This window comes from Leucoraja erinacea, chromosome 10 (genome assembly GCF_028641065.1).
Source record: "Leucoraja erinacea ecotype New England chromosome 10, Leri_hhj_1, whole genome shotgun sequence".
NCBI lineage: Eukaryota > Metazoa > Chordata > Chondrichthyes > Rajiformes > Rajidae > Leucoraja > Leucoraja erinaceus.
Window position 1 is genome coordinate 9,712,802 of NC_073386.1, and position 25,496 is coordinate 9,738,297.

The following is a 25,496-nucleotide window of genomic DNA, read 5'->3' on the forward strand; positions in this document are numbered from 1 at the left end:
GTCGCGCGGAGGTCGAGTGAGTGACGTGAAGCTCAAGCGAAGTCCGCGGGAAGTTCACGCGTGACGTACGGCGTCAAGACGCTGTGTACGGCGTCGAGGCAGCTGCGGGCGGGCAGGCCGTTGCCGTGTGGAATTTTTGAACACGGTCAGTTTTTCGGAGTTCCGCGCGATGTCGGGACCAGCTCCGCACAACTCCATACGGCTCTGGCGATCGAAGTGGGACCGGCCCCGCGAGGCTGTACAGCTCAAGCGATCACGTTACGTCGCGCATGCCGCTTGGAGTCGCATGCTGGTGGGACAGGCCCTGAAGGAATCTGGAGCTTAAATCATTCCATTCCCACGCTCAATTGTGGGCTCACCAATTATGGGCACAAACTTTACCATTGCTGACTTTAGCAAATAGGACGATAGGACGGTGGGGGGGTAGTTCATCTATCATAGCTACAGCATAGTCATAAACCTGTATTTCACGTAATAGAAACAGGCTTGCATTTGAATCAGGCCTTTTATGCTACTTTTGAAAATTACTTTACACCAAGAAGTGTTTTTTAATGAATTGCAACATAGGAAACATTGCAGCCAATTCAAATGAAAACAGAAACATATTGAAAATACTCAGCAGGGCAAGTAACATCTATGGAGAGAGAATAAGCGAGAGGTACAGAAGTGTGAAAACGCACATCTCCAAATTTAGGGACAGTTTCTTCCTCGCTGTGATCAGGCAACTGAATCATTCTATCAACGACTAGAGAGTGGTCCTCCTGAACTACTACCTACCATATTGGGGACCCTCGGACTATCTTTAATCAGACTTTGCTGGACTTTATCTTTCACTAAATATTATAGCCCTTTATCATGTATCTGTACACTGTGGATGGGTTGACTGGTTAGCACGCAGCAAAAGCTTTTCACTGTAACTCGGTACATGTGACAATAAACTAAACTAAACTAAACCAACGTCTCTCTCACCTCACCTCTGGAGTTCAGCTCAGTGGTGCCTGTTTGGATGAAGGGTGCGATGAGGTCTGAAGGTTAAATCCATAGTGGGCGCGTGTGAAGGTGTTATTGTTCAGTAAGTGGCGCTTGATAGTAATGCGGACGGCAGCTACCATCACTTTGCAGATGATTGAGGGTTAACATTGGGCAGTAATCAGGCAGATTGGACATGTTCTGCTATATGTGAGTGCAGCACACCTGGGCAATTGTCCACACTGTTGGGCAAGAGCCAGTATTGCAACTGTGCTGTATTGCTAAAAATAATTCAAATAGTAAACATGGAGAAGCTGGTGAAAGAGTTTAGACTGATGGGGCATAACATGTTAGAAGCTGCCTGCCCGGCTGAATATTTCCGACATTTTCTGTTTGTGTTGCAGTTATCCTGCATCTGCGGTATTGTGCTTTTTAGGAAGGGTCCTTCAGGTAGAAGGTACAGGAGCCTGAAGACTGCAACAACCAGGTTCAGGAATAGCTACTTCCCCACAGCCATCGGGCTATTAAACCTGGCTCGGACAAAACTCTGATTATTAATAACCCATTATCTGTTATTTGCACTTCATCAGTTTACTTATTCATGTGTGTATATATTTATATTATGGTATATGGACACACTGATCTGTTTTGTAGTAAATGCCTACTATGTTCTGTGTGCTGAAGCAAAGCAAGAATTTCATTGTCCTATAAAGGGACACATGACAATAAACTCACTTGAACTTGAAGTAGTGTGCTGAGGAAAATTAGCTCTCTCATCCCTGTTTTAATATTTATTTACTTCCAGTCTGACAACATGTTTTACCACACTCCATCCATTCTATTTGGAGGTACAGTATTGGAATGTTAACGGGTAAAGAACCCCTTCACTGCTAACAATGCTGAATGACATGGAATCCTGCAAGTAATGACTACAGTTCTGCATTCTGCCCACTAGGAGGGATGTACAGGCATCTATGTTATGACTGAGAAATAGCCACAGCCAAGCCCAACTTAAAGCTACTGTGTAGGAAAGAACTGCAGATGCTGGTTTAAATTGAAGAGAGACACAAAGTGCTGGACTAACTCAGCGGGACAGGCAGCATCTCTGGAGAGAAGGAATGGGTGACGTTTTCGGGTCGAGACCCTTCTTCAGGTTAAAGCTACTTAAAGTTACTGTATTCAGCCACAGGTGGACCTTCCTTTAGAGTGAGACGTACATGACATTGAGATTAGCAGCTCACTATTTAGCAAGTCACAACGCTTGGCGTCCACGTGTTGATGCTCCTGGTAGTGGTAGCCGCGTGGAATTATCACAGGGGTGGTCTCCCTTATTGAAACCGGCAGGACCTTTGCGATTCAGCCTGTTCACTGCGGCTTTGTTGGAATTTCCTCAGGACTTCTTCTCCTTGTTCAGGCCGCCACCGGCTGAGCCGGGAGCTGCTTCCGCGGGAGCTGGTGTGACTTTCACTTCTCTCCTGGCCGCTGCAGCACGGGGGTGGAGGGCGAGATTCTCGTCTTCAGCTGTTTGCTGTTTGGCAAAGTTCACAAACACCTGGGCGGAGGTAAACGGAACCAGAAATGGTCAAAGTGTGACAAGGGACCAACACCAACAAGCGTAGGAGCCTTGCAGGCAAGTACAGTGCAGGACGTTTAAACTTACACAAAGCATTAGAGGCACAAAATAAATCACCCTCAAGTTTTCTGGCACCTCACCCGTGGATATCTACGATAAAAAATATTTACGTGCAGGGAAGAACTGCAGACGCTGGTTTAAACCGAAGGCAGACACAAAAAGCTGGAGTAACTCAGAGAGTCAGGCAGCATCTCTGGAGAGAAGGAATAGGTGCCGTTTTGGGTCGAGACCCTTCTTCAGACCGAGAGCCAGGGGTACGGGAAACGAGAGATACAGAACAAATGGATGGAAGGTATACAAAAAGCAACGATAATCAAGGAAATGTGGAGCCCACAATGGTCCGTTGTTGGATATGGGATCGGTGATAACGAGTTATACAGGCATAAACCTGATAGACGCAAAGTGCTGGGGTAACTCAGTGGGCCGGGCGGCGTCTCTGGAGAAAAATGGATGGGCGACACTTCAGTTCCTTGTGTTTCTATAAAAATATCTCTGACAGGTGCGGTGTAACTTCCTCCCTGCCTCCCACAATGAACTAGGATACACTTCCGAAGAAGGCTCCTGACCTTCAAGGGAAACTTCACCAATCCTTTTTCTCCAGAGATGCTGCCTGACCTGCTGAGTTACTTCAGCATCTTGTGTCTATCTTTCGGATATACTTGATCCTGGGGATGTATCCATCTTTAGAGCAGGCACAACTGTTGGGTTGTAGGTTTCCCTCCCAAAAACCTCAGCCTCATTTCCCAGTGGAAAGAACCAGATAAGGGCAAAAACATAATCAGGAATACAGACAAACAATACTGCACTTGAATCAATAAAATTGGGTTTAGTTGTGGTCAGTACTCGCTTGCACCCAGCTAACTCCACACATCAGAAGGAAATAAGAGTGTCGGGGGTTATTGGGAGATGGCAAGCGATTGGGGTTGAGCGGGAAAGATAGATCGCCCATGATTGAATGGTGGAGCAGACTTGATGGGCCAAATGGCTTAATTGTGCTCCTAGAACTGATGAACATGAAATCTTAGACACCAGTGGAGAAACCTATTCTATACGGGATTTGCTGACACAATTCTCAGCATAGCTCTAGAATATGAATTTCCACGTCATTTGGATAATGTTAATATCTTGAAAGTGCGCATGACGTAATCTGGAAAGGAAGTTAGATTCAATGGGGAAGTCACCACTTTCATGAGCTCACAAGTTCTAGGAGCAGAAATTAGGCCATTTGGCCGATCGCCGGCATTTCTGCCAAACCGAGACAGACCGGAAGACCGATTCCCAACTTAATTGACCGGCCTTCTTCAGTCGGAGTATTAAGTATGGAGGTTGGGAGGTCACGTTGCAGGTCATGGGCCAAATGGTCTAATTCTACTCCCGGTCCCTTATGACCTTATGAGTTGATTACCTGGTCTAAAGTTGTTTGTGAGACAGAATACTCGTCGATTCTCAGCTGCTCTTTGTTAGAGATGAGTAGGTGAAAGATTCTGGCTAATGAGGATGAAGACAGCTGGTACTGGATGGTGCTGTGATGTTTCTCTATCTGCAGGCTGCCGGGGAAGTTGCTCTTGATGAATGTCTCGGCCGCTGTCAGGTCGGGTGAGGCTCCAGGCTGACTTCCTTTGATCTTCAGCGTCACCACATAACCATCTCCAAACCTGTGAATCGTGTAAATGAATCGTGTAAGAACTGTGTACGGCTGGATTGTAATTATATATAGTCTTTCCGCTGACTGGTTTAACAGGCAACAAAAGCCTTTCACTGTACCTCGGTACACGTGACAATAAACTAAACTGCACTGATGAGGAAGGAACTGCAGATGCTGGTTTACACTGAAGATAGACACAAAATACTGGAGTAACTCAGAGATGCTGCCTGACCCGCTAAGTTACACCAGCACTTTTTCTCCTTTTTTGTAAACCAGCATCTGCAGTTCCCTTCGTCTCCTTAAACCACAGGACTGTCTTATGAAGAAAGACTGGATAGACTTGGTTTATACTCTCTAGAATTTAGGAGATTGAGAGGGGATCTTATAGAAACTTACAAAATTCTTAAGGGGTTGGACAGGCTAGATGCAGGAAGATTGTTCCCGATGTTGGGGATGTCCAGGACAAGGGGTCACAGCTTAAGGATAAGGGGGAAATCCTTTAAAACCGAGATGAGGAGAACTTTTTTCACACAGAGTGGTGAATCTCTGGAACTCTCTGCCACAGAGGGCAGTTGAGGCCAGTTCATTGGCTATATTTAAGAGGGAGTTAGATGTGGCCCTTGTGGCCAAGGGGATCAGGGGGTATGGAGAGAAGGCAGGTACGGGATACTGAGTTGGATGATCTGCCATGATCATATTGAATGGCGGTGCAGGCTCGAAGGGCTGAATGGCCTACTCCTGCACCTAATTTCTATGTTTCTATGGATGGGTTTTTACTCTTCAGATGGTAAGAGTTTGACGAATTAGGTACAAATTCCTGTCTTGTTACAAAGCACTAAGATGAATTTGAATGGATACTGTGACAGCACCCTCTCCCTTTGATGCCGTTTTGATCACAGGTAATGAGGGGCTGGGCCCACACGTGGAGGCAGCGACTGAGCCGCCAGAATAATCCAGAGACCGCCCTTTCAAGCCCCAATGCTGAGCCGCTGGGATAAGCCCGAGACCGCCAGCGCCTCCTCTCGAGGCAAGGGTGAACTACAGGGAGATCACCACGGCCTCCTCCTTCGAAGACCGGGACTGAGCTGCTGGGCCAGGACCACCGGCACATGAGCCTTGACAGTGAGGGACAGCGCCCCCATGTGGTCCTGGACTTCTTTACCACTGTAAATAAAATATTTCACGTGCGTCCACCTGTGGTGACTGCCGAACCCGGTGTCATCCCCCACACCACAACACATAACAACTCGTGGTGCTAAAGACTTTAGCTTGAATACCCTGATGAATTCAACTAGATAGCAACACAACCGGGGATGATGAGAGGAATTGGGACTTACTTGTACTTCAGGTGCTGTATGGTGCCAAGACACTTGAACTGACCGTTCACCATTATGGCCAGCCGGGTGCAGAGAGCCTCACATTCTTCCATGCTGTAAGCAAGCGAGCAGAGAATTCAGTCACTTCCAGATATCGAGCACACAGGGAATTATTTAGTAAATGGTTGCCGGGCAGCGCATTCACCTGTGTGAGGTCAACACCACCGCTCTTCCTTCACGGATTACGCCCAGGAGACAGTTCCAGAGAAATCGCCGCGTCTTTGGATCCATCCCAGTGGTCGGCTCATCCTAATGGCACAAGCTCACAGCTTAGTGATATGCACATGAAATCCTGCAATTCAGTTCAACTGAAGTTAACAAATGTCTGTCCTTTGGGCCGCACGGTGTCCGGTTGCTGCCTTACAGCTCCAGAGACCCAGGTTTGATCCTGACTACGGGTGATGTCTGTACTGAGTTCATACATTCTCCCCGTGACCGTGTGGGTTTTCTCTGGGTGCTCTGGTTTCCTCCAAAACTACAAATACGTACTGGTTTGAATGTTAATTGGCTTTGGCACTGCACGATTGGCAGCTCCGCCAACAGTCTCTGTTTTTTCTTCTTTTAAAAATGTGTTAGAAGTCTGTGTAAATGTTCTCCAGTTTGTTTTATGTGGGGGAGGGGGAGGGGGGTCGGGGGAAACTTTTTTTCAGTATCTTACCTTGCCAGAGATGCGATTATTTTTTGGATTGCATCTCCGGTTGCTCTGCAGCCTACCATCGATGGAGCTGGAGGCCGCCTCGGACTGACTTTGTGCCCCACCATGGGGCGGGGACTTAACATAGGAGCCGATCCCTTTCCTGGGATCGCTCCAACCGTGACCTGCGGCATCAAGGGCTCGCAGTCTCGGGGGAGGCCGAGTCGGGAGTTCCAACGGCACAGAGGCTCGACCAGCCCCAACGTGGGGTCCAATCGTCCGGTGTGAGGGAGCTGACATCCCCCCGATGCAGGAGCTGATCCCCCCGATGCCGAGGGCCTGACCACCGGCTACGGGAGTCAAGATCATCCCGCTAACGGAAGGCTCGAGGTCCCACGACCACGGGAGAGCGTAGAAGGGAAGAAATTTGAATTTTCTTTCACCTTCCATCACAGTGAGCAATGTGGAGGAGTCACTATGGTGGATGTTTATGTTTAAATGTATTTTGTGTGTTCCGCTGCTTTTTATTTGTGTGACTGACTTGGCAAATGAAATTCCTCGTATGTTGCAAAACAGACATGGCTAATAAAGTATTATTGTGCTTGTGATGGTGATTGTGAAAAACAAAATTGTCCCTAGTGTGTAGGATAGTGCTAGTGTATGGGGTGATGGCAGGTCAGCACGGACTCGGTGGGCCAAAGGGCCTATTTGCGCACTGTATCTAAAGTCTAACAGGGGAGATGCTCCGAGTGTCATGGCGAACATACCTCTCCTATTGCGTACCAATAAATAAACAGATCATAGAAACATAGAAACATAGAAATTAGGTGCAGGAGTAGGCCATTCGGCCCTTCGAGCCTGCACCGCCATTCGATATGATCATGGCTGATCATCCAACTCAGTATCCCATCCCTGCCTTCTCGCCATACCCCCTGATCCCTTTAGCCACAAGGGCCACATCTAACTCCCTCTTAAATATAGCCAATGAACTGGCCTCAACTACCTTCTTTGGCAGAGAATTCCACAGATTCACCACTCTCTGTGTAAAAAAATCTCTCATCTCGGTCCGAAAAGGCTTCCCTCTTATCCTTAAACTGTGACCCCTAGTTCTGGACTTCCCCAACATCGGGAATAATCTTCCTTCATCTAGCCGTTCCAACCCCTTAAGAATTTTGTAAGTTTCTATTAGATCCCCCCTCAATCTTCTAAATTCTAGCGTGTACAAGCCGAGTCTATCCAATCTTTCTTCATATGAAAGTCCTGATATCCCAGGAATCAGTCTGGTGAACCTTCTCTGTACTCCCTCTATGGCAAGAATGTCTTTCATCAGATTAGGGGACCAAAACTGTACACAATACTCCAGGTGTGGTCTCACCAAGACACTGTACAACTGCAGTAGAACCTCCCTGCTCTTATACTCAAATCCTTTTGCTATGAATGCTAACATAACATTCATCTTCGTCACTTCCTGCTGCACCTGCATTCCTACTTTCAATGACTGTTGTACCATGACACCCAGGTTTCGTTGCATCTCCCCTTTTCCTAATCGGCCACCATTCAGACAATAGTCTACTTTCCTGTTTTTGCCACCAAAGTGGATAACCTCACATTTATCCACATTATACTGCATCTGCCATGCATTTGCCCACTCACCAAACCTATCCAAGTCACTTTGCAGCCTCCTAGCATCCTCCTCACAGGTAACACTGCCCCCCAGCTTCGTGCCATCCGCAAACCTGGAGATGTTGCCTTCAATTCCCTCATCCAGATCATTAATATATATTGTGAATAGCTGGTGTCCCAGCACTGAGCCTTGCGGTACCCCACTAGTCACTGCCTGCCATTGTGAAAAGGACCCGTTTACTCATATAGTCATTATCGGATTGCTTGTTGCGGGAGTTTGCTGTGGAGAAATTGGACATTCTATATTGATCTACATTGTCCACTTGGGCCACAGGTAGTGCAAGAGTTTTATTTTCCTGAGTAGTTGGTCAAATAGTTTAATTCAGGCGCCCGTTCTAGAGATGCTGTAAGGGGGAGAGCCGTAGAGTTTCCTACCAGTAACACCACTGCAGGGCAGCCGATGAGGGCTATGGCTGTGGAGAGCTTGCGCTTGTTGCCTCCGCTGAAGGTACCAGCCATCTGGTCAGCATACTCGGTGAGATCCAGCTTCTCAATTGCCCACTCAGCGACCTGGAAATGGATCGGCATGGACTTAGCACCATCGAATCATACGGCCCAACTCGCCCATGCAACCCAAGATGCCCCGTCTAATGTGATCCTGGTTTGTGGAATACAGGTGGGAAGGAACTGCAGATGTTGGTTTAAATCGAAGGTAGACACAAAATGCTGGAGTAACTCAGCGGGGACAGGCAGCATCTCTGGAGAGAAGGAATGGGTGACGTTTCGGGCGACCCGAAACGTCACCCATTCCTTCCCTCCAGAGATGCTGCCTGTCCCGTTGAGTTACTCCAGCATTTTGTGTCTAACTTTGTAGAATACAGGGCTGCCCTCATTCAAACCGAGACGTTTATACTTTCCATAGTACAGAAGTCACATTTTATTCATTGTAATCCACGTGTACACATGCATTTGTGTGCACACGTTCACCAAATTCAGTCAAAGCTTCTCAAAGTTTTACTTCATTGTCGCTGCCATATAAATGTTAATATTTTAAATTAAATAAGCAAGTTACTAGTATCTGAATGGTGGCCGATTAGGAAAAGGGGAGATGCAACGAGACCTGGGTGTCATGGTACACCAGTCATTGAAAGTAGGCATGCAGGTGCAGCAGGCAGTGAAGAAGGCGACTGGTATGTTAGCATTCATAGCAAAATGATTTGAGTACTGGAGCAGGGAGGTTCTACAGTAGTTGTACATGGTCTTGGTGAGACCACACCTGGAGCATTGCGTACAGTTTTGGTCTCCTAACCTGAGGAAGGACATTATTGCCCTAGAGGGAGTACAGAGAAGGTTCACCAGACTGATTCCTGGGATGTCAGGACTTTCATATGAAGAAAGACTGGATAGACTCAGCTTGTACTCGCTAGAATTTAGAAGATTGAGGGGGGATCTTATAGAAACTTACAAAATTCTTAAGGGGTTTGACAGGCTAGATGCAGGAAGATTGTTCCCGATGTTGGGGAAGTCCAGAACAAGGGGTCACAGTTTAAGGATGAAGGGGAAATCTTTTAGGACTTAGTTGAGAAAAACATTTTTTACACAGAGAGTGGTGAATCTCTGGAATTCTCTGCCACAGAAGGTAGTTGAAGCCAGTTCATTGGCTATATTTAAGAGGGAGTTAGATGTGGCCCTTGTGGATCAGGGGGATCAGGGGGTATGGGGAGAAGGCAGGTACAGGATACTGAGTTGGATGATCAGCCATGATCATATTGAATGGCGGTGCTGGCTCGAAGGGCCGAATGGCCTACTCCTCCTGCACCTATTTTCTGTGTTTCTATGTTTCTAATGATTGTTGCTTTGTCGGCCCTAATATTTTCTGTTTTAATTTCGATACAAATCACACCCTGTTTGTGCAAACGAGTAAACTGACACATGCATTGTCTCAGTTTATGGACCTTTGGTTACCAGATGTGGTCAAAAATAAGTATAAAACATTCAGCATCGCTTCGAGATACCTCATGTAATAGGAAAGATATTGTCAATCTTGAAAGGGTTCAGAGAAGATTTACGAGGATGTTGACAGGACTAGAGGGTCTGAGCTGTAGGGAGAGGTTGAGCAGGCTGGGTCTCTGTTCCATGGAGTGCAGGAGGATGAGGGGTGATCTTATAGAGGTGTACAAAATCATGAGAGGAATAGATTGGGTAAACTTGGGCAGAGTCTCTTGAGCAGAGCAGGGGAATTGAGGACCAGAGGACATAGATTCAAGGTGAAGGGGAAAATATTTAATGGGAATCTGAGGGGTATCTTTTTCACACAAAGGATGGTGGGTGTATGGAACAAGCTGCCAGAGGAGGTAGTTAAGGCTGAGACGTTTAAGAAACAGTTAAACAGGTACATGGATAGGACAGGTTTGGAGGGATATGGGCCAAGCCCAGGCAGGTGGGATGAGTGTAACTGTGACATGTTGGCCAGGTGTGGGCAAGTCGGGCCGAAGGGCTTGTTTCCACGCTGTATCACTCTATGACTCTATAACTCTGTGACTAATGAGGTTGCAGAGCAGGGTAGAGGAGGAGCGTGAGAGATTTATAAAGCAGCCAAGAGTTGGGCCCTGGCAGTCATTGAGAAAATTACCCGGTCCATCTCATCTTTTGGAACTCCTCGCAGGCGGGCGTAGAGCTGGAGGTGTTCGCGGCCCGTGAGGAGGTCATCGATGGCGTCGAACTGAGGGCAGTATCCCATGTTCTGGTGGACATCTTCAATCTGGCCAAGAATACTAGTCGGGGTGGGGAGAAGATCCACACAAAGACACATGCAGTGCAATGCAACACAAGGCAGAAAATAAACCAAAGTTATCAAAGATCTCCGGGTGCTCAACCTCCAAGGAAAAATCCACGTAATGAGGATTCATTTGCAAAATGTTAAGATTTTAATTTTCATGATAGGGCAGATAGTCAGAATCTTTTTTCCATCCAGGATGGAAAAAAATCAAATGCTAGAGGGCACAGCTTTGAGGAGAGAGTGACAAAGTTGAAAGGAGATGTGCAGGGCAAGTTTTTCTTCCACAGGGGATGGTGGGTGCTTGAAGTACGCTGGCAGGGGTGATGGTTGAGGCAGATATGTTCGTGGCTTTGAAGAAACCTTTGGAGAGGCATTTTGATATGCAGGGAATGGTGGGATATGGAATATGTGCAGACAGAGAAGGGTTGGTCTGGGCATTATATTCGGAACAAACATTGCAGGCTGAATGGTCTGTTCTTGTGATGTACTGCACTATCTTCTATGTTCTAAGAGCATCTTTTTTTTTGGAATCAAAAATAATTTATTTGATTACGAGCATGCAACAAAAACCAAAATAATACAAAACAGTGGTGACACACCCACCACCATATTACAAAATTACCACATTATTCAGACACTAAACTCCAAACAACTATGTTACAAATGTACTAAATGTCCCTCTCTAACTCCACCCGGGCGCGGATGTAGCCCCGGTAAAGGGGCAAGCATCTGCAGTGCCGGATTTAGATGAAGAGAGGACCTAGGCTGTTCCACTTGTGAGGCCCCTCCCAATCCCCCACCCCCACGGCTAGAGGGAGATGGCCCACCAAATTGATTTGCACCCGAGCCTGGCCAATGAGATAGGGGGCTGTAAAGCCGCTCCATTTATTTATTTATTTATTGCCAGTGCTAGTGTCGAGTTATCGACTTAAAACACTATTATTCTGAAATGGAGGGCAAGGAAAATTACCGAAGGGTTGTTTAGAGACTACAGTGTGTTGTGACAGCATATGTAAGAAAGGCGTATGACAGTGTCAAAAATATTATCCACCTTGGCCGGAGGCCCCCTAGATTTCGAGGTCCTAGTCTTCAGTCTACGAAGCCTAGTGGTAAATCCGGCTCTGAGCATCTGGCTCTAAGAGCATCTTGGAGCATGGGGGAAGGTACCTGTAGCCTGCTACTGATGCTTCGCCAGACGTGGGATGGATATCGCCCGTCAGTACTTTGAAGGTCGTCGTCTTTCCAGCACCATTGACACCCAGAAGTCCAAAGCACTAAAGTCCGAGTGGCAAAGCAGATGTATCAGAGAATGAGCGAATGTAACGACCTGTCTGCATATATGCTCAAATAGTTTTAATGTGTTTATTTGGAGGATGAACGTTACCTCTCCAGGACGAATTCCTAGACTGATCCTGTCAACGGCGGGCCTGGATTTCCCTGCGTAATACTGTGGAAACACAACCTGAATTAGATAACTCGGTTACCATCTCACACATTCGTCCGTCTGTAGCACGACTGGATTCCACTCACCTTGGTCAGCTCCTTTATTTTCAGAATGTCGTGCGTGCTTTTGCCCTGAATTCTCTCGCGCTCCTTAGCCACATCGTCATCTTCTTCAATGGCGGGAAGGTTGCCGGCTGTCGATGGCCTGCACCAAACAGGAAGACGTTCAGTTTGGCGGGGATGCCCGCAAACATCAAGGGCCGAGGCATATGGGGAGCGTGCGTATAAAGGGCCTGTCCCACGGGCATGCGACTCCATGCGGCAAGCGCGACCTAAAGGGCCGGTCCCACCAGCATGCGCCTGCATGCGGCATGCGCGACCTAACGTGGTCGCTTGAGCCGTACGGCCTCGCGGGGCCAGTCCCACTTCGATCGCCGGTGCCGTATAGAGTTGTGCGGAGCTGGTCACGACATCGCGCCGGACACCGAAAAACTGACCGTGTTAAAAAATTCTGCGCTGCAACGGCCCGCTAGCCCGCAGCCGCCTCGACGCCGTACGTCACACGCGAACTTCCCTCGGACTTCGCTCGCACTTCATGTCACTCACTCGACCTCCGCACGGCCCCCGCTTCTGGTTAGGTCGCGCTTGCCGCATGCAGGCGCATGCTGGTGGGACTGGCCCTTTAGGTCGCGCTTGCTGCCTGGAGTCACATGCCCATGGGACAGGCCCTTTACTCTCTGTTCTCCCTGGCTGCCAGGTGAGGGTGAGCTCCGCCCCCTGTTTATTGTCTCTACGATTATCAAAAGTGAAAACAGTTTCGACATTTTTGCCAAACTGAGACAGACGGGAAGATCAACAGGCTGGAAGCTAAAGGCCGGACTGTTGAGCTTTTTCATTTGTATCAAAAAATAATTTATTTAATTTTAACACGATACAAAAACCAAAAAAAACAAAACCGAGGTAACATGTCCACCACCATGTTCCAAAATCATCCAACAACCATGTTACAAATATTCTAATGACTACTATACAACCCCAGTAAAGGGCCAAAGCCCTCTTCCGCCAGGCCCCATGACTCGCAGATGGCCAGCTTGGCCAGGCCCACTGTTGAGCACGGGTGGTTTTCGGCTGAATTGATTGGGCTTCATCAGTCGGAGTATTGAGTATGGAAGTTGGGAGGTCATGTTGCAGCTGTACGTCGTTGGTGAGGCCGCATTTAGAGTGTTGTTGTCAGAAAGAACTGCAGATGCTGGTTTAAACCGAAGATAGACGCAAACTGCTGGAGTAACTCAGCGGGACAGGAAGCATCTCTGGAGAGAAGGAATGGGTGACGTTTCTGGTCAAGACCCTTCTTCAGACCTTTAGATTATTGTGTTCAGTTCTGGGCACCATGTTGTAGGAAAGATGTTGTCAAGCTGGAAAGGGTGCCGTGAGGTGAGGGCCTCAGCTGTGGAAAGAGATTGAGCTGGCTGGCACTCTATTCCTTGGCGTGCAGGATGATGAGGGGTGATCGTCCTGGAGATTTACAAAATCATGAGAGAAATAGATCGTGCAGACACCCAGAGTCTCTTGCCCAGAGTAGGGGAATCGAGAACCAGAGGACATGGGTTTAGGGTGAGGGGGGAAAGATGTAATACGGACCTGTGAGGTAACTTTTTTTTACATGTGGGTGTGGTGGGTGTATGGAATGAGTTGCCAGAGGAGGTAGTTGAGACAGATACTATCCAATGTTTAAGAAACATTTAGACAGGCACATGGATAGGACAGGCTTGGATGGATATGGGCTAAATGCAGACCGGTGGGACTGGTGTAAATGAGATATGTTGGTTAGTGTGGGGAAGTTGGGACAAAGGGCCCGTTTCCATGCTGTATGACTATCATAAGAGAGGGGGGGGGGGCATAAATAAATATTGAGGGGACATTCATAGAAAATGGGCTGATAGCAAACCAGTAGCATGGTCTGCATTGAAGCTGGTTTGCTTTTCTTCTGTTGAAGCCAGTTTTGTGCTACTGGGGTCAACCAGTTTCGCCTTGTTTGTTTCCACATCTGAACCTACCCAGGTTTTTGGTTTCCAGTCACCTCTAAATTACAACTGTCAAGATCCCACCCTGGCCTATCCCCTCCCTAACTCTGTAATATCCTCTGCCAACTACTACTCTTCCAGAGACATGCACTGCTTCAAACCTGAAGCCTCCTCCATTCCTTCACTGTCAGGTAACCCTGTTACAGCATGGAAACAGGCCCTTCGGCCCAACTTGTCCATGCCGACCAAGACGCCCCATCTACGCTAGTCTCATTTGGCCATGATTGGCCTCATATCCCTCTTATTGATGAGGTTACAGATAATTTCCACATTGAGCAGATGATTCAAATAATTCTAATCACCCAATCTTCGTTGATACAAAATCCATTAATCTTTTTGAGTTGCCTGAAGAAGAACAACTTGCCAGAATAGGGGACAATGCAGGAACGTGAACTGTTTCTAGTATGAATGGGAGATAGGGGAAGGAATTGCTCAGGATGTACGTACGAGTGACTGAGGAAGAAGCGATGTTGGAAGAGAAGGTTCAGCAGGAAGTAGACGAATCCCTCGATCGCCATGGCTGTAAGATTCTTGCCAATGAACTCCCAATGGAATGGATTAAAATAAAAGTCTTCGCCTGCAAAACAAGGTTTACTTTAGCTTCAGAGATACACCATGGAAACAGGCCCTTTGGCGCACCGAGTCCGCGCCGACCAGCGCTCACACCATGCGGAGGCCAATGCGTTTAGTTTCACTGAGGCGGTATCATTTTCAACTAGTTTTTAGATTATTTGAAGGTTTATTAGTTATGATTTAGTTAAGTCCATAACCTCACAATTCTATTCTATTTTTTAAAATCAGTATTCTATTTTCATCAGTATTAATGATCCAGCACTTTACCGAAACTGCTGAAGTCATGAGTGTGAAAAGGTGGCTGCTGTTATAGTAGGCACCTAGTTAAAAATGTACCCTCCCCAGCATACAAAACTGGTCCACCAGTGACCCCCTGCAGTCCTTCTTTGAACGTATATGTCTCTGGATACTAGAGAAGACTCTAATTGGAATCAGTGGTGTTGCCTTTACAGCTTTCTATGAGAAATCCCGACCTGGACTCTCACCAAATACGGGCCCATTACTAAATGATTGCTGGTGATGTGCAATTGTATTCTAGTGTCCCAACTTGCACCAAGTTCTGCTCATTCATCATCTATGACCAACAGTAGTTCCCAGGCAATGCTTTGATATTAAATTTCCCACCCTCATTCTCAATATCCCCATGCATTCATTCTCCGTAAGATCCTAATCTTGGAATCCCTTGATGTATCCTTACATCCCAATTCTGGTCTTTTCTCCTAATTTGAGGAAGGACATTCTTGTGATTGAGGCAGTGCAGCGTAGGTTCACGAGATTGATCCCTGGGATGGCGGGACTGCCATATGAGGAAAGATTGAAAAGACTAGTCTTGTATTCACTGGAGTTTGGAAGGATGAGGGGGAGACCTTATAGAAACATTTAAAATTATAAAAGGACTGGACAAGCTAGATGCAGGAAAACATTTCCCAATGTTGGGCGAGTCCAGAACCAGGGGCCACAGTCTTAGAATAAAAGGGGAGGTCATTTAAGACTGAGGCGAGAAAAATCTTTTTCACCCAGAGAGTTGTGAATTTGTGGAATTCCCTGCTACTGAGGGCAGTGGAGGCCAAGTCACTGGATGGATTTAAGAGAGAGTTAGATGGAGCTCAATGGGCTGGTGGAATCAAGGGATATGGGGAGAAGGCAGGCATGGGTTATTGATTGGGGACAATCAGCCATGATCACAATGAATGGAGGTGTTGGCTCGAAGGGCCGAATGGCCTCCTCCTGCACCTATTTTCTATGTTTCTACGTTTTCAGTCTCCCCAATGGTGATGGTATCTTTGGCTCCCAAACCTTTACGTCCTGAAACTCCCTAGATTTCAGATCGTTAATGTCAGATTAATTTATTTTGCTCAATGTAATATTACAAGGTTGTACGAGAGGAGGTCAGGAAAACAAAATCCCATGTGTACATGAGCAAAACAAAGAGTGGATGCATTTCTGATTCCACAGTTTCCTGAGTAGTTTCCTTGTGACTTAGAAACGTAATAACTACTGAAGATTTGATTCTTTCACCAGGATGAAATAAGAGCATAAGATCATAAGTGATTGGAGCAGAACTAGGCCATTCGGCACAATCCATTCTACTCCGCCATTCAATCATGGTTGATCTATCTCTGGGGCTCATGTTGTCGACCTCCCCGTGGTGAGCCCTGTCAACTGACTTCAGTCAGGTGGACTACAACAAACAGAGACAGCAGCAAAAATAATGCAAACTCAGTCGCCGCAGCTTGCAGCCCTAATGCAACCTCAGTCGCTGCGGCTTGGCGCCAACCCAGAGCATGCGCCCTTTTTCGGGTGGGCATCTACGGATGTCGAACCGGATGGCATCACCCTGCTGCAGCTGAATGCGGAACTGGCTGCAGCGCCAGGAGGGCGTTACATAACTTCTGCTGCCTCAAACCCAAGAAGATCTATCTCTCCCTCCTAACCCCATTTCCCCATAAACTCTGACACCTGCACCAATCAAGAATCTATCTATCTATGCCCTATAAATATCCACTGACTTTCACTCCACAGCCTTCTGTGGCAAAGAATTCCACAGATTCACCACCCTCTAACTAAAGAAATTCCTCCTCATCTCCTTCCTAAACGAACGTGCTTTAATTCTGAGGCCATGCCCTCTAGTCCTAGATTCTCCCACTATTTTGTGAGCACATATAATTGTGAGCAGCCTCACCAAAACAGGGGTGAGAAGTACTGTGCCTCAATAAGAAGTGTGCATGAGCTACTGTGACATTCTTTTAACAGGAAACGGGTGACGCAGGCAATAATCGGTCTATCCTTGCAGTAAACACGTCACTGAATATTTGTACATCAGTGTGTGGTTAGCAGAAGGATTGTTGTTCTTCTGCAAGCTGGATAACCGCAGCCATCTTTCCAGTAACTGCACTCTGCATCTTCCCCTTTGCTCTATTCAGTCAACACGAGTTCAAATTGCATGTGTTTATGTATAGTTATCCGATTGTTCGGATAGCATGCTAAAACCACTGTACCTCGATACACGTGTCAATAACAATAAAACTAACCCTAAACATAAAAACTCGTTTCACCCCACTTCGTCTGATTCAGTTTAGAGATACAGCGCGGAAACAGGCCATTCATCCCACCGAGTCCGTGCCAACCAGCGATTCACGCACACTTAGCACAATCACACACACACACACACACACACACACACACACACACACACACACACACACACACACACACACACACACACACACACACACACACACACACACACACACACACACACACACACACACACACACACACACACACACACACAAGGGACAATTTACAATTCTTACAGAAGCCAATTAACCTACAAAGCTGCACGTCTTTGGAGTGTGCAAAGAAACTGGAGAAACCCGAGAAAACCCACGCGGTCACGGGGAGAACGTACAAACTCCGTACAGACAGCACCCGTAGTCAGGAGTGAACCCAGATCTCCGGCGCTGTAAGGCAGCAACTCTACCACTGCGCCACCATGCCACCCTTTCTTCAACCAGTTTGGTGTCGATGATGTAGATAGGCTTTAGAGCAGTGGTTCCCAACGTGGGGCGTACGCCCCACAGGGGGGCAATTTGATTTTTAAGGGGGGCAATTGAGCGCGACTGAGGAGGTCTGGGTCCAAATTTTCAATTTTTTTTTTTTTGATTTTCCATATGTAGTTTATGTTTCAGATGTTATTTTGAGTAAATAATTTTTTTTGGGTAAAAAAGGTATTTATTGTGTAGTTATTACATAATCACCACGCCATCGCTCTTCATGCACGTCGCACGAAGCGCGCGAGGTCATGGGAGAACCTTATTTATTGAATTGGATTTAGAAATGCGATTCAAAGAGCTTTTGCTAAGTTACCATTATAATATCTATTTCCTCCATTTTCTCTCAAGGGAAAGCAAGGGGGGGGGCATCAGGATTTTAGAGGTGATTAGGTGGGGCATGGCCAAAAAGGTTGGGAACCACTGCTTTAGACGTTTCTGCTTTATCGGTATTTTCTGACATTGCTATCAAGTGATTAACGTTGGCAATACAATTGTTAAGTAGGTTGTTGTCCAGACATCTATTTGTGCAAAGGGTTTAGTTTAGTTTAGTTTAGAGATACAGTGTGGAAACAGGCCCTACGGCCCACCGAGTCCACACCGACCAGCGATCCCCGCACATTAACACTGTCCTACACACACTAGGGACAATTTTACACTTATACCAAGCCAATTAACCTACTGACTGGCACGTCTATGGATTACGGGAGGAAACCGAAGATCTCGGAGAAAACCCACGCAGGTCACGGGGAGAACGTACAAGCTTTGTACAGAGCATCAATAGTCGAGATCGAACCCTGGTCTCCTGCGTTGTAAGCGCAGTAAAGCAGCAACTCTACCGCTGCTGACAGTCATTGCCACAGGGTGATATGGTTTGATTGTGGCACATGAGGACTTACCCAGTTTAACTCTTATGCAGGTTGTACAGGTGTCTCCACCGAGAGGATGGTTAAATTAAATGTGTGCTAATAATCGCTACATTTATATCTTCTTGCAGGTAAATCAAAAGGGAGGTTGCTAGTTGTGCAGTAACGAGTTTCTGCCTGCAATTCGACATAAAATGCTGGAGTAACTCTGCTGGTCAGGCAGCATCTTTGAAGAAAAGGAATAGGTGACGTTTCAGGTCAAAACCCCTCCCTTGTAGGGTCTCAACCCGCCTTTTCCTGTTCTCCTGAGATGCTGCCTGATCTGCTGAGTCACTCCAGCGCTTTGTGTCTATCTTCGGTGTCAACCAGCATCTGCAGATCCTTCCTACACATTATTCCTGCAATATCTTTCTTGACAAAAGCCACTTAACTTAAGGGGGAAAGAATTTGTCTTGGAACGGTGATTTCATTTTCAGTGTAATAATCACCTCCACACTGCTCAATATCTTTAGCTTCAGAACAACAGGATCTGAGCAAAGTTTGCTCTCTGAAAACTTACCAAACCTTGCGTATACTTCAGTCACTGCCTGATTCATGGCCATGTCAATCAGACCTCGTCCCAGGCAGAAATGTGGAAATATTATCAGAACGTTTTTTAACATTGAATTGAACATCTGTAAAACCTGGAGGGGAAAATAAGAATCACCATTACACGTGCTGAGCACTGGCTGAAGGCAAATAGGACACACCTGCACAACAAAAGCACAATCCCCAAGCATGCTGTGTATTTCCATATCATTACTAGTAACCAAATATTAAAAACTAGTAACCATCCTTACGAGTAACCAAAGAGATTGATGAGGACAAAACTGTAGACGTTGCTTATACTGTCTTCAGCAAGGCATTTGATAAGGTTCCACACAGTAGGCTGTTCTGGAAGGTTAGAATGCAAGGGATCCAGAGCCAGCCAGCCAAAATTAGCTTCATGGAAGGAAACAGGGGATGATGGTGGAAGGTTGTTTTTCAGACTGGAGGTGGGGTGGGAGATTGCAACCTTCACGTGGTCTGCCATGTTTCGACGAATGCAATCAACCCAGCGTGCACAATCAAATAATATCAAATAGAACAAGTTGTCCTACAACTTTAGGCTGTGCACGCCATACGCAAGAAGAAGAAGAAGTCTGGAGGCCTCTGACTAGTGAAGTGCCTCAAGGATCGGTGCTGGGCCATTGCTGTTTATGGTTTATACCAACGACTTAGATGAGAATGTACAAGGCACAATTAGAAAGTTTGCAGATAACTCTCATGGTTATAAAAATTACAGCTAGATCTTGAACAGTTGGGCAAGTGGGCTGAGTTTGTAATGGAGTTTAATGCAGATAAGTGCGAGGTGTTGCGATTTGGGAACGCAAACCAGAAGAGGACCTTCACAGTGAATGGTAGGGCTCTGGGGAATTTTGTGCAGAAGAGGGATCCAGGAATGCAGGTGCACAGCTCCTCACAGGTAGATAATGTGGTCAAGGAGGCTTCAGGCACATTGGCCTTCATCAATCAGGGTATTGAGTATAGAATGTTTAAGAAGGAACTGCAGATGCTGGAGAATCGAAGGTACACAAAAAAGCTGGAGAAACTCAGCGGGTGAGGCAGCATCTATGGAGCGAAGGAAATAGGCAACGTTTCGGGCCGAAACCCGAGTATAGAAGTTGGGAGGTCGTGTTGCAGTTGTACAAGTTGTACATTTGGAGTATTGTGTTCAGTTTTGGTCCCCCCCCCCCCCCAATGAAAGGAGGTTGTTGAGCTGGAAAAAATGCTGAGAAGATTTATGAGGTTGTTGCCGGGCCTGAGCAATAGGGAAAGGTTGGACAGGCTAGGACTTTATTCCTTGGAGCACAGGAGGATGTGGAGTAATCATATAGACCATGAGGGAGATGTAGAGTCTTTTACACAGTGTAGGGGGATCAAGAAACAGAGGACATAGTTTTAACGTGAGAGGAGAAAGATTTAATAGGAACCCGAGGGGCAACTGTTTCAAACAGATGGTGGTGGGTATATAGAAGGAGCTGCCAAGGGAGGTAGTTGAGGCAGGTACGATAACAACATTTAAAATAATAGTAGGACAGGTACATGGATAGGGAAGCTTGAGAGGGATCTGGGCCAAAAGAGGGCAAGTGGGAAACGAGAGGTATGAAAGGTTCAGAACAAACCAGAGCTGGCACCAATGGAAAGGTGGAGCCCACAAAGGTCCATTGTTGGCTGCGGAAGAGGTGATAACGGAGAGATACATGGATGCGAACAGCGGAAATGGCAGGACTGCTAGGGTGGAGGAGGGAGCGGTGAGAGAGAGAATGCAGGGGTTACTTGAACTGAGAGATATCACCATTTCGTAGTGTTTTAAATATCTAGGATACTCCTCGTCCCACTTCCCCCTCAGCCCAGTAGAGAGAGAGAGAGGATAACATGAAATGTCTAATTAGCAGGTGTGCAGAAAGGCAAAAGATAAACCCACCCTGCTGTTTTCGAACAAGTCGAGAATAAAGGTGACAGCACTGCCGTTGATGCCAATGAAGAGATTGATGCAGGACAGAGCCACGTAGGCGGTGCTGGGAACATCGAACACGAACGATGCTGGGTACATCATGGGGGTCACTGCCCACCTGCAAGAGAAGGCAACGAGGGGTTGAAGCCTGATGCTTGCGTTATCTTTGCAGACCAAAATGTGACTGAGGTGCGGATTTTATATGCCTCACCCATACAGCAGCAGGAGAGCTACAAATGCAGGCAGGTTCTGCGAAGAGGTGAAGGCTTTCTTCTTGAAGCAGATGAAGATCAGGGTCACCATGACTGTGGTCACTGAATAGTTACACTGAGGAAGAGGGAAACAATCACATTTCATTGTCAGGAGAATTGTTACAATTGCTGCAAGATAACACCTCAATTAAAAGTTCCCATCATATTTCTTTCACACAAAGGGTATGGAACAAGCTGCCAGAGGAGGTAAAGACTATCCCAACATGTTGAGGCAGGGACCATCCCAACATTTAAGAAACAGTTAGATGGGTGCCTGGATAGGACAGGTTTGAAGGGATATGGACCAAACACGGGCAGGTGGGACTAGTGCAGCTAGTTGGAGACATGTTGATGGTGTGGGCAAGTTGGGCCCAAGGGCCTGTTCCCACACTGTGTCACTCCATGACTCTATGACTCTAAATGCTGGCGATGGCTTGACTAATCAATAGAAGCTTCATATAATATAACACAATATTATATAAATAACATTATGTTTGGAGTTATGAGCCTTTCTTCCAGTAGGTCAACATGTTGCCTAGGGCCATTGGCTGGCTGTTCCTCATCCAGTTTAGGTTTAGGTTTAGATGTGTCGTGTGGAAACAGGCCCTGCGGCCCACCATGTCCGCACCGACTAGTGAACAAGTGTAGCATTATCCTACACAGTAGGGACAAGTTACAACAGTTACCAAAGCCAATTAACCCTACAAACCAAGTTGGAGTGTGGGAGGAAATCGGAGCACCAGGGGGAATGCCCACGCGGTCACAGGGAGAACGTACAAACTCCATGCAGACAGCACCCCTAGTCAGGATCGAACCCGTGTCTCTGGCGCAGTAAGGCAGCAACTCTACCGCTGTGCCGCCCCAGTTGTAGAGAGATACAGCCATGAAACAGGCCCTTCGATCTGCTGAGTGTGTGTGTGCCGGACATGAACTGGCCATTTATACTCATCTTGCATTCATCCCAATCTCCCCACAATCATGTCATTAACTACCAGCAATTATACCAAGAAACTGAGTGGCAATTGGAACACCCGGAGGAAAGCCGTGCCATAAGTATAAGTCAGGAAGTCATGTTGCAGCTTTATAAACCATTGGTTCGGTTGCATATGGAGTATTGTGGGCCAAGATCACATCAGCCAGATCCTTAAATAATGGACATACAGTGCAAGGGGCAGAGAGTCAACACGCTATTATTACTTATTTCCTTTTGGGTTTATAGCAGTTTCATATCTCTTTCAAGATGCCCTAAAGCACTTTATGACAAATGAAGTATTTATGCAGTGTCATCACTTTTGTAATGGGGGAAGCTGCCATGCATCAAGCTTGGGTTGAAAGCATTTGGAGACAGCACACTCTGCATTGTAATTAACTTGAACGAAGCGTCCAATTTGTTCACAGTGTAAGGTTAAGCAGTTTATCATCTTTAGATGTATTTAGAAAAGCACTTGATTTGCCAAAGTATAAAAGCCCTCAGAGCAAGTGCAGGTAAATGGACCCAGTGACACAATCAATATGAGAGGTTCTCATTGTCACATACAATGAAATAATCTGAATCAGTACCTCCCTTTGTGATCGGGATGCTAATTGTCATATACACCAGGGTGTAACAACATTTCTTGTCCTCATGAAGATCACACAGTTAGCAATATACATATTAATGATCGATACAAAAATAAATACATCGATGACTGCAAAATAGCAGGATGCTGCATGTTTTGTAGTGCAATCTGAGGCAGTGCAAGGAAACCTAAATGGAATAACCGAGTGGTGTGGGAGAATAGAGGTGGAGGTAGGACAAAGCCAGGCAAGTGATAGATGGAGAAACAAGGAACTGCAGATGATGGTTTAAACCAAAGTGCTGGAGGAACTCAGCACGTCAGGCAGCATCTCTGGAGAAAAAGGAATGGTGATGTTTTAGGTCGGGACCCTTCTTCAGACCTAAATCATCACCCGAAGAAGAGTCCCAACCCGAAACGTCACCCATCCCTTTTTGCTGCCTGACCCGCTGAGTTACTCCAGCACTTTGTTTCTATAAGTGATAGGTGGATACAGGTGAGGGGGGGGGGGGGAGGTTGATTGGCAGATGGGTGTAGCAAGTGACAACAGCAAGAGGTGAAAAGGAGACAAAGGGGTGTCAGATAATTGGAGAAGAGGAGTGAAATGTAAAACCATAGATAGTCACAAACTGCTGGATAAAGTCACAAAGCGGGTCAGGCAGCATCTCTGGAGAAAGGGAATAGGTGACATTTCGGGTCAAGGTGCTTCTTCAGATATAAAATCATAGGGACAATTTTCATACGTACAGAGGGACTAATTTCAAATAACATGATAGAAGCTGCAAATATCACAATTACATGGGATAAAGTATTGAAGATTCAGACAGCTAAAAGCTGTCAAGTCACAAGTCGTCAGGTCCCAATGGACTATGCCCCTAGCTATTAAAGGAAGTGACTGCAAAGATAGTGGCCCTATCGTTTGAAAAATGTCATAACTCGCTAAACTCCAGGAGAGTGCCAGAAGAATGGAAAAGAGCCCATGTAACTCCCTTGTTCAAAAGGGGAGATATGTATGAGCAAGGGGACTACAGGCCAGCTAGTTAATTGGCAAGATGCTCGAATCAATAATCAAAAAGGACATAGCTAATCACTAGAAAAGATGAATATAATCAAACCTGCTCAACGGCAGGCAAATCCATTTAAAAAAATGTGCTCAAATTCATTGAGAATGGAACAGGAGAGTTGATAGACCATAAGTCATAGGAATAGAATTAGGCCATTCAGCCCATCGAGAAATACTCCGCCATTCAGCAATGGCTGATCTATTTTTTCCTTCAACCCAATTCACCTGCCTTCTCTCTGTAACCTTTGACGCCCTTCCTAATCAAGAACCTATCAATCTTCACTTTAAAAATACCTAATGGCTTGGCCTGCATAACCATCTGTGGCAATGAATTCCTCAAATTCACCACCCTCTGACTAAAGAAATTCCTCCTCATCTCCTTCCTAAAAGAGCGTCCTTTAATTCTGAGGCTCTGACTAGTCCATTGTCATTATCTATTTCCATTGTGCTACAGGCCCATATTACACATGGATCTTTCATCTAGTGGGGCACTCCAGGACCAGAGGTCATAGCCTTGGAATTAAAGGACGTTCCTTTAGGAAAGAGATGAGGAGGAATTTCTTTAGTCAGAGGGTGGTGAATCTGTGGAATTCATTGCCACAGGAGGCTGCGGAGGCCTTCAATGAGTATTTGTAAGACAGAGATTGATGGATTCATGATTAATACGGGTGTCGGGGGTTATGGGGAGAAGGCAAGAGAATGGGGTTAGGAGGGAGAGATAGATCAGCCATGATTGAATGGTGGAGTAGACAAGATGGGCCACATTTACAGTTTAAAGATAAAGGGGAAATCTTTTAGGACCGAGATGAGAAAAACATTTTTCAGACAGAGTGGTGAATCTCTGGAATTCTCTGCCACAGAAGGTAGTTGAGGCCAGTTCATTGGCTATATTTAAGAGGGAGTTAGATGTGGCCCTTGTGGCTAGGGGGATCAGGGGGTATGGAGAGAAGGCAGATACAGGATACTGAGTTGGAGGATCAGCCATGATCATATTGAATGGCGGTGCAGGCTTGAAGGGCCGAATGGCCTACTCCTATTTTCTATGTTTCTATGTTTCTAAATGGCGTAGTTCTGCTCCTATCACTGATGCCCTCATGGTGTTTGATCTGTACTGTAAGACATCTCTGCGTGAAAACCAGCGTTAACATTAGTTACTGCCTACTTGCTCATGCTTTTCATTCGACCAGTAGATTGTGACGTACCATATCCCAAATAAAGTTGGAGACCCAGTAGGTGGTTGAGCTCATTCCACTGACAAACTGCAGGTGCTTTGCATTGGAAACCCTCTCCTGTATCAGGTAGAGCACAAAGCTGGCCGGGACGAAAGACATGGCGAACACCACACTGATGGCGATCACTGCATCCACGGAGGTGGTGAGGCTGAAATCACACAACCAGGGAGGTGTTAATGA

General features: G+C 46.4%; 1 protein-coding gene across 1 annotated transcript in view; it reads right to left on the minus strand.

Moving 5' to 3' along the window:
* Positions 1–120: 120 nt before the first annotated feature.
* The window catches only part of abca4b (ATP-binding cassette, sub-family A (ABC1), member 4b), a 147,830-nt gene continuing 122,454 nt past the window's right edge, over positions 121–25,496 (minus strand). Inside the window, exons 36-49 of the mRNA XM_055642473.1 lie at positions 25,287–25,464; positions 21,426–21,541; positions 21,185–21,332; positions 19,238–19,361; positions 14,634–14,763; positions 12,190–12,307; positions 12,044–12,106; positions 11,827–11,933; positions 10,513–10,654; positions 8,316–8,450; positions 5,769–5,872; positions 5,585–5,677; positions 4,008–4,257; positions 121–2,521 (exon numbers count right to left, since the gene is read on the minus strand). Coding sequence (XP_055498448.1) covers positions 2,360–2,521; positions 4,008–4,257; positions 5,585–5,677; positions 5,769–5,872; positions 8,316–8,450; positions 10,513–10,654; positions 11,827–11,933; positions 12,044–12,106; positions 12,190–12,307; positions 14,634–14,763; positions 19,238–19,361; positions 21,185–21,332; positions 21,426–21,541; positions 25,287–25,464 — 1,870 coding nt within the window. The 3' untranslated portion in view covers positions 121–2,359. The remainder of the gene's footprint in view (positions 2,522–4,007; positions 4,258–5,584; positions 5,678–5,768; positions 5,873–8,315; positions 8,451–10,512; positions 10,655–11,826; positions 11,934–12,043; positions 12,107–12,189; positions 12,308–14,633; positions 14,764–19,237; positions 19,362–21,184; positions 21,333–21,425; positions 21,542–25,286; positions 25,465–25,496) is intronic.